Source organism: Argentina silus (genome assembly GCF_951799395.1).
Source record: "Argentina silus genome assembly, chromosome: 2".
Classification (NCBI taxonomy): Eukaryota; Metazoa; Chordata; class Actinopteri; order Argentiniformes; family Argentinidae; genus Argentina; species Argentina silus.
This window is the reverse complement of record NC_139656.1, coordinates 11,368,178-11,385,743: the sequence shown is the minus strand read 5'-3', so window position 1 is coordinate 11,385,743 and position 17,566 is coordinate 11,368,178. Positions and strand designations below refer to the sequence as shown.

Here is a 17,566-nt window from a genome sequence, read left to right as displayed (position 1 = left end):
CTATCTTTCAAACCTTATACACACAAAACCTTTCCTCTTCAGCTGCACAGACTGGACTACATAGTTCAACCCGTGGCCATAACCCCCTAAACCATGCCCCTCCTACCCACCCAACCCAACCAAACCCATTCTCAATCCCAAACATCACCCCCCCACCCAACTCCACCCCCAAAACAGGTTGGTGTCACAAGGAACACTATTGGGGCCCTGTGATTTTTATATGTAGTACTCCTTCTTCTCGTCCGAATTATTGTGGCCCCCCTCTGCGTTGATAATGGCTGTGTCTGCGTCTGCTGCGTCGTCAGCCCCTTTAGCTTCATGCGTGAAGTAAGTACCTGAAGGAGGGGACAAGAACAGGGACTTTATTACGGACACATCGCAAATTTGCTTGAGCTTGATAAAAAGCAGTTACCTCCGTCCTAAACTGAGTGCCTACTCAAGTTCTCCTGACATTAAAGGGACAGTTAAATTTTTTTTTTTTTTACACCTTTCTAGGCAGATTATTCCCTACCCTGAAAGTAGCCCATGGGACAGGCAAAACTGTAACCCATGGTTGAGAGTTGTTTAAATTGCCACTACTAACTTCAGCCACGGCTAACAAAAAACTATGGGAGTGATGTGGGCATTTTGACAAAGTTTAAAATTGCATGGCCAAATCAACTCAAAGGAACTTTCTGACTTGGTTGGTACTTAGTTTGAGGTGATTTGGCCACAAATATTGAACTTTGTCTAATTGCCCCCATCACTCCCACTGTTTTTTTGTTAGCCGTGGATAAAGTTAGCTGAAGTTAGTAGTGGCTATTTAAACCTATTATTCCAACTTTAGCAATGTGGTATATTCCGCTATCTTCACAAGAGTCAACAAACAGCGTTGTGCTCCATGCTATTGACAGACACAGTTGATTGGAACTACACACCCAAGCTGCACTAAAATTCATGGATACTAGCTAAAGCAATGTTAACTAGTGAAATAAATTATTGGTAAATAATATCTTATGTGTGACTCCTTATGCCAAATAACTTGTTCAGTCAACATCCTTTTAGTTAGCAACTGTGCTAATTAACTGCAGTCCAATGAGCTAACTTTACTACTATATTCAGCCACTTTATAGGCCCTCCAGTATAAAAAAACACCAGTGAGCAAGTTTATTCATTCATACGTTTATTCATTGATAACCCTTGGGCTCCCTGCCATATTATATATTTGTATGTTGTGGTTGTTTTACTCCAGGCAGGGAGCTCTACAGAGCGGAGCCATCCAATTACGCCAAGCTTAAATGTATTACCATTGTCATGAAACAAATGAAGTGAGTGTCCTGACTGAACCATGGATTACAGTTTCTCCTGGCCCATGGACTTACTTTCAGATTCAGGAACCATCTGACTTTAAGGTGTAAAAAGTAAACTAGTCATCAAGTCATTGAGCCACACTGACCCATGGCATAACTGTAAATAGTCAGAAACATGTAATTGTGTAAATTCAGCACCCCCTGTACAATTTCAGAATTATACATCATTCAGGATTTTCTATGAAACGACGCCAACCATAGGATGCTTGAGATTCCGATTTGGCTTGGCTCACGCCTCCGAATTAACCTTGTCAAGTTCAACGAGCAAGCAGGAATAAGCAATCCGCTTCAAACTTAATTTCCGACAGGGATTATTCACACCCAAGAGTGTTGGGGCTGATAATGAAGCCGATAACCCAGATCGAATGGAGAAGGGCAGGGACCAATTTAGAAAAAATCCAACCTCCATATGCAGTGCAAAGCCTTGTGCTCCCAATGTAGCCATGAGGAGAAAGTCAATCAGATGTGATTCAGAAGAAATTTCTCAAAGAAAGCTAAGAAGTGTCAGGGGATTTTGTTTTCTGATTGGTCTTTGGATAACAGTTGAAAATATGCTGTGTAAAAATATACCAAATTTGTTCTTGTCTTATCTGTGTTTTTGCGATGAAAACAGCCTTGTGCTTTATGGTGAAAATAAAAGTATGTGGGAGGTGTTGGTCACGTACCTTTGTGTCTTGCAAAGTACCGTCCCAAAATGATGAGTAGACATAGCATAGCGAACACGACCACAGCCACCACTCCTCCAATGACTGCATGGTCAACCGTTCTTGGTGTTCCCTCTCCAGCTCTAGAGTCTACAACCAGGGGAAAAGAAACAGCTTTTCAAATGCACAATTCCTTATAAACTGGCATAACCATTAATGAATAAACTCAATTGCCAACTTGAAAATGTTCTTGCTGTTATTTCCTACAAACTAATGTCAGCAACTATAGCATCACATCATGTTGCATTTAGAGAAAATGTTGAGATATTGTCGAAGGTTGTGCTCCATTTAGTACTTTTGAGAACAAATACGGCATGTGTCCACATGATATAATATACTAGATAAATCTAGTAACTAGATTTATGTTTTGCCCCCCATAAACTGATTTATGGGGGGCAAAATTCACTGATAACTTATATATCTGCCGATTATTATTATTTCTTTTTTTAAAGAATTCCTTTTTAGCTGAGTTTTTATAGGAAAACAATGGCAAAAAGATGCTTTCACAAAGATGAATTTCACATGTTCAGTGTACTGCATATTGATATCAGTGATTTGCTGTTCAATCTAACTTGTTGTGACAGTTTGATCATCTACTGAATTATTTTTGTTATACTCAGTTATATTTCATTTACAAAAACATATAAAAATTCACTGTGAAAAGCATTCTGAAAACATACTGTTATAATACCCCCTGCACTTTCTGGTTGCCAACCACTGCAATTTCCAGTAATGGTTGATCCCAGCCCCAAATGAGAAACATTACATTTTGAGGGGAAATAACACAAATAAAGGTCATGACCCATCAAAAACAAATATGACTGTAGTAAAATTATGATCCACTTTCCACTATTATGAAACTATACATACAATTACCAAATGATATGAAATTGTCAGAAGATGGTTTATTAGAAATATCTTTTCAAAGAACCATACAATATGCATTCAAATATTATTGTAACATTTACAGTACATTTACATTATTAAACAGTTACAGTAAAGACATGCATAACTCAACTGCTGTTGGCTTTTTAACAGAACGGCACAAGAACAGAGTGGAACATTTTAACATGATTTATGAAGTGATATGGGTGGTTCTCAACTTCAATCTACCAGAGCAAGCACTGCTGTTCAAATAAATCTGGCCCGTGCTGTCTCGAGTCAGAGCCGAAGAAATACATTTCACCCTGCAAGACCAAAAAGTGCAGATCCAAGGCAATTTTTAAGAAAGATTTATCCCCTATTGGGGCTGAAGAACAAGACAGGCCTCAGAGGCTCCAAACCGTAATGATTTCTGAAGGTTATTGATCAAGTGTAGGGATCCATGACAACCCAAAGTTAATGGCAGTCTTCGGACTTGATTGGTTCTTCACGGCGCAAAGGAGGAGCACATTTTTTTTTTATCAATAACTCACACTATGCTAGGAAATTATGGAGTTTGGGGAGAGAATAGAAAGAGATGAGATGAGAGGACTTTGACAAGATCTTGATGTCAGTGTTGAGAGGGGAAAAGTTTCAGATTTGATGATGGGTAATACTTCTGTAGAAATTAAAAAGGAGTTATCCTTTAGAAATAGCCTGTACTTCATATCACAGGCACATTCCCATACTGTATTTCAATATCACAGGTTCCATTTTGTGATTCCAGCTCCTTACCACCAGGCCTAGTTTTACAGGTGCATCTACTTAAAAGAGCTATCTGGTAGACATAGGAATGCAAGAGGGAGAGGAGAAACTGAGTGAAAAACAACCTTTTTGCAATCTACTCATGTGGAATCCATCAACCCCATCCCCAATAGTTACACACTGCAATCTCCCGCGCTCATCTCGAGCCTAAATGAAAGCTCTCCACACAAAAACGGCAGGCCACAACTTATTAGAGGATAACGAAGATTGAGAGAAACCCATGCTGTTGGACAACATGCCCCCCCCCCCCTCACTATTTTATACTGAAAGACAGAGGGAAGGATGGGAGGATGAGAGGAAGGAGAGTAGGAACATACTCCACAGTGAGTTTGACATCCCACTCCGGTACGCAACTACATGTACTTCCCACTAATTGACATAACCTGATGAATGGATTGGGCTTGGGGAGCAGAGTGTCGCCTCCCATCCCTCCCATCCTCCCTGACCCCTTGTTGACACCCATAGCACCCCCGCCCAACTCCCTGCCCGCCCTCCCCTGCAGCCATCACTAGTGGCTGTGGATAAATGACAGGGGGCCGGGGAAAGAGACAACAACAATCAGGCCCGAAGATTGGAGCTTGGCTGAGCTAGAGCTTGATGGCTCACAGCAAGGGCCGTTGCTCAGGTAATACAGAGCCCACTGTACTCTCTAATGTAATCAGGAGGGAAAATTGTAATTCGATAAAAGTCTACTGTGAACCAACATTGTTGCATTGTGTAACTTGAGGGGGCCAGATGGTTTGGAAATGAGTTGCTTCTCACACAAACAAATGCCTAATCTCAACCAGCCTATTCTGCCCCAGGAATATTCAATAATTCAGAGCGAATTGGCATGGTAATGAAAACTCCTGAAATTTCCTTCTATCCAAATTGACTGCAATGAGTCACTTAATTATACGTATTGCATGGTACTTATACATGAATCATTACTACCAACAGCATCCCTGTTAAACACTTAGGACTTAATCATATAAGACTGGAAGAACAGAGCATTTGTGCCTCACTACACGTCAAACAAATATCTGAGTTAATAAGGAGATAATAAGGTGTATGTTTCAAATGTAAGGTTGAATGAACTGCAGACCTTTTTAATCAACTCCTGTAACCTGTAGTTTCCGGGGTGAGGCAAAATGACAATCTTCCTAACCTGCAAGAAAGTATGTTTGAAATAATATCCAGGTGACCCTCTTTTTGTCTCACACAGTGGCCATTGATTAATTGACTAAAATCAATACAAATGTGCATTCGCACTGCACAACAAATATTGTTATTTCTAACCTAGACACACCCTGTTTGATGTTTTGTCTAGACTGGGTCCCAAATGTAAACATTGTTATAACCAAATGCCAATAGAGCAGAAGCACAGATCTCTCTATCCTCTGCCACCCATTTTCTACAGAACTGGCCCCCTGTGGAGAGGGGAGATTGTGGCAGACATTGAGAGATGGCACCTCGGTGCTACCAGACACGGGGTAATCAGTGGCCGACGTGTTCCTCCATCACAGGGCCCATATGGGTGATTATTACTGGACTGGAGACTGGACCCCCCCCAGGGCTCACACATTGACCACTATGGGGTTAATAGGTCACAGTGGGCCACCCCTGCTCTGTGAGGAGTCAGATCTGTGACCAGCTCTACCAAGTCCACAGGAAAGGGAAGTGCCTGAGGTAATATGGAGTATTTAAAATGAAGGTGTCTGCACACTATTCAAAGTGTGTTCACAAGGGTGAAATTGAATTGTGAACTCTAGAAAGAAAGGACACAATGTATGGATCTATTATTTGTTTGAATAGTTAACAGTAACAAATATTTTAATTCATAACAATTAGGCAAAGATCAAGCCTCTAGGCAAAATCTATATGAATCTCACGAAAGGAGCAGTTGTATCAGATGCCGAGACATTCAACACATCATAAGGGTGATTTATCATGTCATATTGTTCTTGTATGGAGAAAATGGCAGCCTGAAGGCCAATAGGCAGTCTATCAGCCTGGTATTCTCCATCAGCCAACCACTCTGAAGCTAGAGTAGAAACACAGAACTGACATTTAATTATAGGTTTTCAAAGTCCAACTCCAAGAGAAATCAGACCAAACAAAGTTCTCTGTGGTTGTAGGACCTTTTGGTTGAAGTGAAATACCAGTGTGAACACAACCCTGATGAAGGGGAGGAAGTGATGGCTCTCAGGGGTGTCTGTCTGCAGACCACTGTGTGAGTGCTGTCACACAGGGTTACTCTCAAACACATTTCCCTGATAGAGTTGGTGACCAACGCCTATAGAAAGTCACCTGCAGACAATGAAGTCACTGCACACTCCCAGTGGCTGGCTTAAGAGGGTCATGGCACTCTACTATCCACATCTTTTGTACCTGCGACACATTCTTACAGCAAGTAGAGGAAAACACAGGTTGTGCTGCTGTGATGGTAGGATATATGTATGTCTTCCTGATGGGCAAATCAACTTAGATTCCTTTGGACCAGAGGGTACCACCTCTGGGTACCAAAAGACCTTTCTTTTGAGATGTGTCCCTTCATTGTCTCTTCAGCAGGACACCTTGGGTAATTTCCTTCTCTCTCGCTATCTGTCTCTCTTGACCTATCATCCATCTATCGCGTCAGAGGAAGAGCGATATCGTTACTGATGCTGTTTGCTGAAAATGCATGGTGCCAGTCATCCTCACCTCAATGTAGTCAGTCTCACAGACTGGACTCTGATCTATCCCAACATACTCCAATTTATCACCAAACGACCTGAATGACAAACATGAAAGCTCTATTCTGCCATAGACACCTGATTCTCTTTTTCTCTTGGCTCGCTCCATCGTACCCCCTCCCATTCTCTCTCCATGATTGTTTTGTTAACCGTCACTAGAGGATAGAGGGGTTGAGAGTGTTTTCAGCCCATCCCGGTTGTTTGCCGTTCAGGTGGAGAGAGTGGAAATGTGTTGGTTTTCTCTCCTCCACCAACCCTCCCTTATCCCTACCTCCCCTTCTCTTGAGCTCAGCCTGTAGCCACACTTGATCTTGCTCTGAGAGTCAATTACTTCACTTCCTCAGGATAAGGCTGCTGTTGTTTTTCAGTGCCTTGGATAGGGGCACTCATTGTCAAGTTCTAATAACGTTCTCAAATGAAGCACGCCAAGCAATAGATGCTATCATCTGGTGGACAATTAAAATGGTATCTCTCTGACATTTCAAACACTTCAGCTAAACCAATCTAATGAGCAACGGTGACTAAAAAACAAGGATAGATTTCTGGGTTTCCTTCCAAACTATTCACTGTTTCAATCAGTAAATAACTACGCAGATTCCATGACCATTCACACATCAGTAATGCTTTAAAGCTGTGACTGGTGAGCAAAAACAGAGGCTTTGTTTACTGTACATGACATACACACTGAATAACAGTCAAAGTACTGTAGGCATAAATGATATACTTTTGCCCAACATATTTGGAATATTTACTGATATGGGTCTGATCTAACAGTGGTATGATCACATGCTTATGTGCATGTTTGTGTGAACATGTGTCCCCATGGATGATTGTGAGTGTCAGTAAAGATGTGATTGCATGCGTTATGTGCGGTGAATACACTGCATGTCCACTCTCTATGGCAGGTAGCATTGCTGTTTCCCCTCTGTGTGTGTTATAATGAAGAGGAGTGAGGAAGACATGCCATTTTCAGCTTTAATATCTCATGATTAAGGCCTAATTAGACTGCTCCAAGTGGAGGCCTAACATGCAAGGAGGCCATCTTGGTCATCGCTGGTGTGTGACTGTAGTGCCCAGTGGGCAACACATGTGTCTGTGTGTGCATGTGTGTGTGTGTACATACATATGTACATACATACGTACATACCAAAGAGACTATGCAGATCATAGCTCTGCAGATTGTCCTGTTAATCTCTTATATCACACAGGCCGAATGGTAACACTAGATAACAACATTATTCATGTATTATGTACCATGTGTCAAGGTATCACTTTCTGCCAAAGACTTATTCTGTTAGCTTTTGAAATCTAGTCTTGCTTTTTTTGTCCAATATGTTGATATAAAAATATGAAATACTCTTTGTTGTTTTGTGCATTCAAATGACTGCACAAGTCCAGCACAATTTCTGTTTAGTTTTCTCTCAGATGCCACTTTTAAGATGGATGGAAATTCCACACTACCCATACATAGAATGGCAAAATAGCCAAAACAACAATAAATCAAACCTCAAGAGAAGGACAGCAACAAGGTGTCCATGGGGCAAAACAAAGCACATGGCAGTTATTTGAGTGCAATCAATTTGACAGAGGAGAAATGCCAACCCCCGGGTTTGGGGGGTCAGAAAGTATCTAATTTTCAAAGGATGTGTTTGCAATGGTCTGATCTGAAAGACAGGAGATCTCCTAATTGGATCTTCTTATCTGGTAATTAAGCATTAGTGATTGCAGTGGTGCACTTGTGCCTCCTACAGATAGAGAGGGAATCAAAAGACAACAGCATTGTGCAGGAGCGTGTCATACATGCATACATGTGCTACTGCACAGCATCAATAGATTCACCTGCATCCACCTGCAGTGTTCTCTCTTCATGAGTGAGTGTAATTAAAAATCCCATTGAACCAATTAAATTATGTTAGTTTAATATTTTGCCTCCTGGATCAAGCAGTCTATTCTGCTTGTAAATGAAGTACCTCTCCTCAATACGAGTCAATAAGCCTTTTGAGACTGAATTTGTGTGAAAGGACTTCGGTTACCAGGTTTCTGACAAGAGACAAAGAGCCTATCATCTGTAGGTGATTTATGACTGCAAATGTTGGTTGTTTTTTTCCAACACTGAATTGATTGGATGCTTCTTTGAAGTCAATTCAGATGTTTTGTTACACAAATATGAATATTACTTCATTACTTGATAAGTGGGCATTGATTCAGTATGATTTCTGCCAAGATAGAGACTTTAACACATACATCGCCCATCAGTGATTAACAAGCAGAAATTTTAATGTAAACATATTAAACAAAAATCCTCTGGTTTAATAAACATGTCATCAGACAGACAAAGTAACTTTCCTGTGATACTATTGTATTCAATACTTAACTGTAAACCCCCCCCCCAAAAACAGTGTAACAGGACAGGTCGAACTGGAATGTTACTACCTTGTCCACTGACTAGAATGTCCCAATGATAGTGAATCTTCATTTTATTATAGATACAGTTGGCAGAAGTTTAGAGCCAAGCCGCCGGTGTGCCGGTGTGACGATGTTTCGACGGCTTGCGGTGGCTCTGGTGAGGGTTTTTTTTCAGGTCATTCATCTTGTCAAAAATAACCACCAGGAGGCATCGTTGAGCATGATGGATATGTTTACACCGTGTTATAGTGTGTTCACAAACATTGCCACCTGAATAATTGTGTAAAGAGTAGCTTATGAGTTGTTTCAATTTGGATATGTTTCTCAGTTGATTCCGCATTTCAGCAGTAATATGGCCAGCGCAGTTCGTGTCATTAACTTTCTGCTCTGCCACTTAAGGTATTTCACATGATTGAAATTAGAACTTTCAATAATCAATCAAAAATGTTTAAATGCCATGTGCAATGATGAGAATAAAACAAATAAACAGCTCTGATCACTATAGCGTTGCATATATTTGTCAGTATGTCAATCTGATCTGATCACCCTCGCAGTTTGGCTATTTGTCCCGATTCCGGCAATGACAGTGCGCTCAAAAAAGCAAACACTTTAACACACTAACATTAACACTTCCTCACTCCCACTCTGCTCAAATGCATCTGAATAGAATTATTGGGGGAAGGGATGTAGCAAGTATATTTCGCGAGAAGGAATAATACAATGAGCAAAGTGAAGCCTAAACATCGACCTGGATTAATGGAATATGAATGACAGTCATCCAATCTGCTGTAATAGAAATAACGGCATGCTCGTTGCCTGCGCGCCTCCATGGCTGCAATCGGATAGACCCTGTAGCCTATATTGATGATTTGTGTAAATCGCATTTGTATTAATTTGCGTTGAGAGCCTCGGGTATTAAGTAGTCATTGCAAGTCCAAAAGGCTGTTTGTATTTGCAGCAATATGGAATTAGCGAAACCAAGGGTGTCCATTCCAGTCTACTATACGGAAAAAACACACGCCTCTGCTGTGGAAAACATTGAAGAGAGACGTGGCCAAATTAGTTGTCAATATTGGTTGTCATTTTTACCAACACGGCCTCTCAATAGTGTCCTATTCCTCACCAAAAATATCCGACTCTGCCTCTCTCGCCAGAGATAGAGAGAGCGATTCTTAGAGCCACCGAAAATCCAGTGTGACTGGAGCGAGATGTGTTTTGTAATTGTTTATTGTTGAAACAAGTTCCCGAGCCAGCCAGGAGTTGAACGTTTAGTCTTAGGATGTTCTGATGGGGGAGGGTAATCTTTTTCTTGATCGTTTATTAACAAACAAAGACAATTTATCCAACATATACGCCACTTAGCTGACGCTTTTATCCAAAGCGACTTACATTGCAGTGACTACATACATTTCAGTATACAGTATATGGTCCCAGCAGGAATCAAACCTACAACCTAAGCATTGTTAGCGCCATGCTCTACCAACTGAGCCACAGAGGACCACAGAGGACTCATTTATTTTCATCATTTAATTTCTAAAACCATGATCTGGGAGAGTATTGCCATTTCAATCTAAATAGTTTAGTTAACAAATTATATGTGGGTGCCATGGTAACAGCAGACTGACTGATGGAAAGCGATGACTAAGGATTCTCCATTATGAGGAATTGCAGGAAAGGTGAAAATAATCTAAATTAATAAAGAACCTTTTGTGGTTGTCCTCCCTGGCTATGACACTCTTAAAAATAGCTAAAATGCAAAAATGTCATCATAAGTTGAATTGAGTCCATCTTAATGCAAGGATAACAGTATCTTTGTTTTTATAGGGTCTCTGATTTGCATAGGAATCAATTACACACTGTGTAGATTAGGATGTTACTACCAACTCAGCAACTTTCATAATTTTCTCTCGATCCTGACAAACTCCCCAGTCTCTGCCAGTGACAAACATACCCATAACTTGATGCAACTATCACACAGAGATGATGCGGAAACTGCATTGCATGTGCTGGATTTGCACCAAACTTAATGCTTTGTAGTAAAACCAAATAAACACATTTCCAGCCACTTTCTTTGCTGTATCACTTGAATTCATTGTTGCAAACACAATTATGGATATGCGATAGATTACTTTCCATTAAGGGATTATTTTTGGCCACTTGGTTATAGACCAATTTTGTAGAGTGACTGAGATGATGTTGTCCCATCGACTGTGTATTTTCCTCTCCACCATTTGACTTTTTGTACTGTCTCCCCAGGCCTCAGGGTCGCATTCCTGAGCAGGTTTGTTCCTCTTTATTTTCAGTTTGTAATGACAACCTGATCCACACAGTGTGTAATTGATTCCTATGCAAATCAAAGACCCTATAAAAACAAAAATATTAATACCAAAATTACATTAACTATTATCCTTGCATTAAGATGGACTCAATTCAACTTATTGAGCGATTTGTTGATGACATTTTTGCATTTTAGCAAATTTTAAGAGTGTCATAGCAAAGGGTCTTAATACTTATGTACATGAGGTATTTCTGTATTTCAATTTTAATAAATGTACTGACATTTCTAAAAACCTGTTTTTGCTTTGTCATTCTGGGGTATTGTGTGTGAATTGATGGCAAATTCTTTTAATTTAATCCATTTTAAATTGGGTCTTTAACACAACAAAATGTGGAAAAAGTGAAGGGGTCTGAATACTTTCCGAAGGTACTGTAATATAGAATAAGAAGTATTCAACTCAATGCAAAACTGAACCAAGTTCACTGAGTTGTACGGATCTCCTGGGAAAGGTTGACTCCAATTAGGATGTTTGAGGCAGCTCTTGATGGTATCTTGGCAACCATTAGAAATCCACATCTCTTCTTTGATATAACCACAGACTAAAGCAAACAAAGACCAAACAAACATAACTGACATTTTAAGTCTCTGCTCTACACTAATAAAGTTGAGCTCGATCTAGTTCACGGTTACCTCCATAACCATGTCCTAATGTTTTAAAGTGGCCTTCCTGGGTTTTTCAGGACATACAGGTCTCTCTATGACTCGCCAGGCCTTCCAGCTTGTTTCAGAGATGCACGGCGGCCCTGTTAATGGGAGGATGAAAAAAAGCACAGTGGAGCAATAACTGCTTTTGCTCTGCTGTTTGCCCTTTCTTCTCCTCCCCCGTCTGTTTATCGTCCCCCTCTCCCCGATTTCCCACCCCTCTCTGTCACCGAGCTGCCTGAAGCCTTGTCATTACCACGTCGGACAACAAACTCTGAGATTTATGTTTACAGTAGTGAAGGGTGGACAGGAGTGGGGGCTGCCAGTAGTGTGGCGCGGGAGGCAGGGGAGGAGAAAGGAGGGCAACCTTTACAAGCTGGTTAAACCAAATGGATTTTTAGCTTGACAAAGGGTGCCTGAGGACTCTTTCTATCAGACAAACAAACCATCCCATTATATTCCTGCTGCTTTACTGTGGTTGGAAGTAAAATAAAAAAATAAAAGCTAAATATCCTGTGGGTTGTCAAAGTATTAGGGACAGAAGTTGTAGACTCTATTTAAATTTGACTCCCCATACTCAATCCAGTGTCGCTTATTTTCATAGTGCATCAACAATCAGAAATTGTGTGTCGTAGTGCCATGAGATAGAAGTGTGTACTGTACATAACATGACAAAAGCGGCATTATGTAAATCTCTGTACAACACAGATGACACTGGGGACAGGAGTTTGCCCATTGTGAGAGTACTGGGGAAGTGAGGTTTGTCAAGGGCTAATCCTGGATAAGATGTCCCTTCCAGGGAGCACTGCAAAGCCTGGGGGCGAGCAGGGCCCAGGGTTTCTCACCAGCTTCCCTCAATTCCCAAGAGCGAATGGATAAGGGCTAATTCTTGTCCCTGGCTGCCAGAAAACCAGTTGACCCGCTATGCAAAAATGTCATCAACAAATCATTCAATAAGTCCATCTTAATGCAAGGATAACAGTTCATATAATTTTAGAATTAATATCTTTGTTTTTATAGGGTCTCTGATTTGCATAAGAATCAATTACACACTGTATAGATTAGGATGTTACTACCAACTCAGCAACTTTCATAATTTTCTCTCGATCCTGACAAACTCCCCAGTCCCTGCCAGTGACAAACATACCCATAACTTGATGCAGCTACCCCACAGAGATGATGCGGAAACTGCATTGCATGTGCTGGATTTGCACCAAACTTAATGCTTTGTAGTAAAACCAAATAAACACATTTCCAGCCACTTTTTTTGCTATATCACTTGAATTCATTGTTGCAAACACAATTATGGATATGAGATAGATTACTTTCCATTAAGGGATTATTTTTGGCCACTTGGTTATAGACTAATTTTGTAGAGCGACTTTTTTTATATACAGGGGAATCATACTGATAGACCCCACCTTTGCCTCAAAAGAAGACAATGTAGAGGCAAAGTTGAACTTTGATTTGAAATCTCAAACTATAAAAAGATGGAGAAGACATGAGTGAATCAACGAGGCAATGAGTTTTGAGTCCTGACTGGTAGGGTGTTTCATTTTGTTGACGTAGGCCCTGAGCATTGAGCATTGTCAGGCATTTTGGTGATTTTGGTCCCTTTGAGGACTGGCTGCTCAATCTTGTTGGTCAGTGAGGCCATTCTTTACAAAGCCTCTGGTTGTAGTACTAGCAAGAGGTGAGCCGAAGAGGTGAACTCTAAAAAACGGACCCTCATGTATATGGGCTGCATATGTATATGGGCTGCATATGTATATGGGCTGTGGGGGAAAAAGAGAATATCAAAGAGTCTTTTCTTCCTCTATTCCAGAAATCCGTTCAGTTTTCAGCCAGCATTGTGTATTCATTCTTTATTCAGAATGTGTATCCTTTCTTCACAACAGAGCTTAAGAACTAACCAAACAGACGCATTAAGGTAGAATTTACTGATAATATGTATTATTGATAGGAAAATACTTCCTTTGGGAGGCAAATCTGCATACCCTACAGAGATGTGATGACAAATCCTCCAAAATGGCTTGAAAGAGGCCTCGCCACAAAATTGCAATCTCTACCTCTGTGCCCCAACATTTCAAAAACCAGTGCCACAGAAGGGGAGAGAATAGTCAAAGAAGATGGCTCGAAAGAAGGACCAGAGCCTTGGAAGACAGCGTTTGGCGTGGGCTGTGGTGGTGGTGTGGGAGACTAAGTGTAGGAGACTGCAGGTGAGGAACTGTTTGTTCAGAAGACAGAGCTTATTTCCAATCATGCCAGAATGCGAGCCCATCTTGCTCATCTGCCTTGTCGCCAGCACCCATCACCACTGATTCTTGCTCCCCGCCAGGCCCGACATGCCAGCCCCAGACGGACCCTCAGCGGCCCACTTAACCATCAGTGGAGGATGAGTTAGGAGTGGGAGAGGGACCCTTTTTGTTGCCTGCCTTAATAGGTTGTGAGTCCCAGACTAATTACTGCAGCATATGTGCCTCACCTGTGAGAACCCCACAGGCGGGCCTGAAGCCATGGAGTGGCAGCCTCACATACAAACACATTCACACTCACATGGACACCACAAATACTGCACACACAGCTCACAAGTACACAATGTTCATAAATAACACTCATACCTTATATTGTCAATATGCTACACTCATTCACACAGCTCACTTCCCATCAAACATACACACTGTTAACATGCTACCATCAAGCCACTCACACATGCAGCTCATGTGTACACACACACACACACACACACACACACACACACACACACTGTTCAGACACCTCTTACAATGTCACGCTCACACACAATTCACATGCCAAACACACTCCAACATACTATTTACATGCATGCAGTGTTCACACACACACACACACACACACACACACACACACACACACACACACACACACACACACACACACACACACACCAAACTCATTCCCTGCCAGCAAGCATGGCATTCAAAGCCAGTGGACTACTTAAGGCAGTAATCAAAGAGTCAATGATAACGGCTGACAACTTTGAGACAAATACACACACCGGGGAAACAATAGGACAACACGCTATAGATCCTAGAGGTGACTTAGAAGTCGTGTTCCCATCATTTAATGACCAGCTCTGATTTTTTAATGGCATCCAAATGTGACATCTTAGTCGCCGTATTAAAGGGAAAAGATAAGTCTTCCGCTTCGCCTGCCGCAGTACAGCTGGGAGCAAAGTGGCCATTATACCGCAGTATCCTGCTCCACTCTTCCCAACCCTGCCCTTCCAAAATAATGTGGACAGGAGATGGGAGAAAAAGATAATGTTAATAACACTTTATAATAAGGTTAATTTATAATCCATTTATAAACCTTTAATAAATAAGGGACTAACTATTAACAAATAATTATTCCAACATTCAGAATCTATTTAGAGGTATTACTTGCATTTCACTTTCTCCCTAATCTACCAGGTCAATGTAGCCCCACCCAAGGCTTAGACGAAGCCTGTAAATTTTTTTTAACTGAAATTGTTCAAAGAATCAAAATCTATTGTAATTTCCTCTGTGGTTTTGTGGGTTTATTTGGTCATTTGATTGCGTCCCTGTCTGTATGATTATTGAGATGATCAAAATCTACGAATGTACCAATGGTCTACAAATGGGTTACAGTTGCAACTTTAGATTAGGCACTGCAACAAACTCACAAATGATTGAGGAATGTATTTAGAAATCGTTCCTGAAATATGAGGAACAGTTAGGATACACAATGTACGTATCAAGGTCTACAAATGGCATATACACCTTTATATTAGATTTGTAAATATTTATCAATATAGTTACTAATACATTTATTAAAGCACAAATATTGGAATAATAATTAGTCAATAGTGAGTCCACTATTTATGAATGGTCTATACATGGCTTATAAATGAACACTTTTAAGTGTTACCAAAATGTTTTTCTCCAAACATGGGTTCATGAATGTAGCATTATGATCAGTGTTGTTTGATACTCTTAAGAAATGACTATGTCCATAGGCCAGCCTTACATGTCATGATACACTATGTACTGCTTTCTGTTTATTGCTGGTATCAGAATGCCATCAGCCCAGATATACAATATGCAAATTGTCCACTGTGAAGAGGGCAAATAACACTGTAGTCGTCTTCATCTGTATGCAGAGGAAAATCAGTCACCATATCTGCACTGTCAATCTCTAGGTGGCATGCTCATTAGAGAAATAAGAGCATAGCCTCTCTCTCCCTAACACATACTGGACGAGGGCTATTTACAGGGACAAAACGCTTAAACGCCAACTCCTCAAGTCAGCTGTGAGTCATCACTCGGCCCTCTTTTTTTTTTTAATCCATCATTTATTTCATATATCCCTCAGCTGCTTCATCCTTTTCTGGTGGGGGGGGATTCCAATCACTAAGAGAGCTTCTGGAAACAAGACGTCCAATAACGGTAGCCGGCTTCTCTATGCCACAACAAGCAAGGCATCACCATGGCGACAGCTATGGAGAGGATGAGGCGAGAGCGGCAGTTAGCGCTGGCACTTTCGGCATGTAAAACAGCCCTGCATCAGAGGAGAGCTCAGCTCATGTCAAACAGAGGCTTAGGTTTTGCGGGGTGAAGAGAGAAACGTAAATAAGCTGTTGCTTCATTTTACTAAGCCACATTAACACCTTTTCTGAGGTTTGGGTGTTTTCTTACTGGGTTTTGTCTGGTTGGGTATAAATTAAAACTCTTGCCTCCGGTGTATCAATGCAAGTCTATGCACTATTTCTCTGAACAAAATTCCTAAAACCATCTTGGACATTGGCTAACTGGTATCTACTGGCCTTAAATTAATCCAATTACAAAGAATAAGGTAGCATAACAGCCAAAGACAAAACAGGCCTACTCATGCATGAAATGGGCAGACGCCATCCCCAAACATCCAAAACAAGAATAAACAGCCTTGAAATTCTATTTAAGTGTTTCAACCATGAGGTCAGATATTATCGCCTCACTCCTGACCTAATCTGTGTGGTGATCTGTCCTGGTACTGGTGCTCACTTTACGGCTGGCTTCTTGCAGATATGTTTTCGCAATTCACTTACTTAGGGTACATCATCAAACAACTGGCTTGGACACGCTAGCCTCATGTTTGCAGAGGCCAGAGCGAAGCGTGTTGGCTTTACCACACTGAACAAAGGGATGATGAAATGACAGAATGAACTGAAGTGTGTTCAATCATCCTCTTTGGAAATGAGCAGAGAACAAGGGACCACGCCTGAATGAATTTGCACAAAAAGCTAGGAAGGGAGAGAGAGAGAGAGAGTACACGAGGCAGCAAACCAAATGGAGCAGATCGTATGATAAAAATTCACCATATATTTCTACATTCTGACCGAGGATGAGTGTTTGAGAGAGAGAATAGAAAAACAAATGTTGCCATCATTTATCTTAAAAGAAAACACTGTGACAAGGTATTGATAAATCAGCTTGAAATAGTCTGGGGCAACCGAACAATGGCATGTGTGACACTAAATACATGCTGGGTCAGGTAAATGCAACACTATTAATATTGGGTTGCCAGTGTGTGGCGATAGAACTGCTGTCTGACAGGGACGCTGACATGCTGATAAGGATTTGATCTATCTGACCCAAAGAGCAATGCATCCTCTGGTCCTCTGGTGTGATTCATACTGTATTCCTCTAGCATTCCACCCACTTCAACTCCCACCGCAAACTAACAATG

General features: G+C 41.1%; 1 protein-coding gene across 1 annotated transcript in view; it reads right to left on the bottom strand.

Moving 5' to 3' along the window:
• Positions 1-208: 208 nt before the first annotated feature.
• Positions 209-17,566, bottom strand: part of cadm1a (cell adhesion molecule 1a) — a 274,145-nt gene continuing 256,787 nt past the window's right edge. The window contains exons 9-10 of the mRNA XM_083665385.1: positions 2,015-2,143; positions 209-335 (exon numbers count right to left, since the gene is read on the bottom strand). Coding sequence (XP_083521511.1) covers positions 217-335; positions 2,015-2,143 — 248 coding nt within the window. The 3' untranslated portion in view covers positions 209-216. The remainder of the gene's footprint in view (positions 336-2,014; positions 2,144-17,566) is intronic.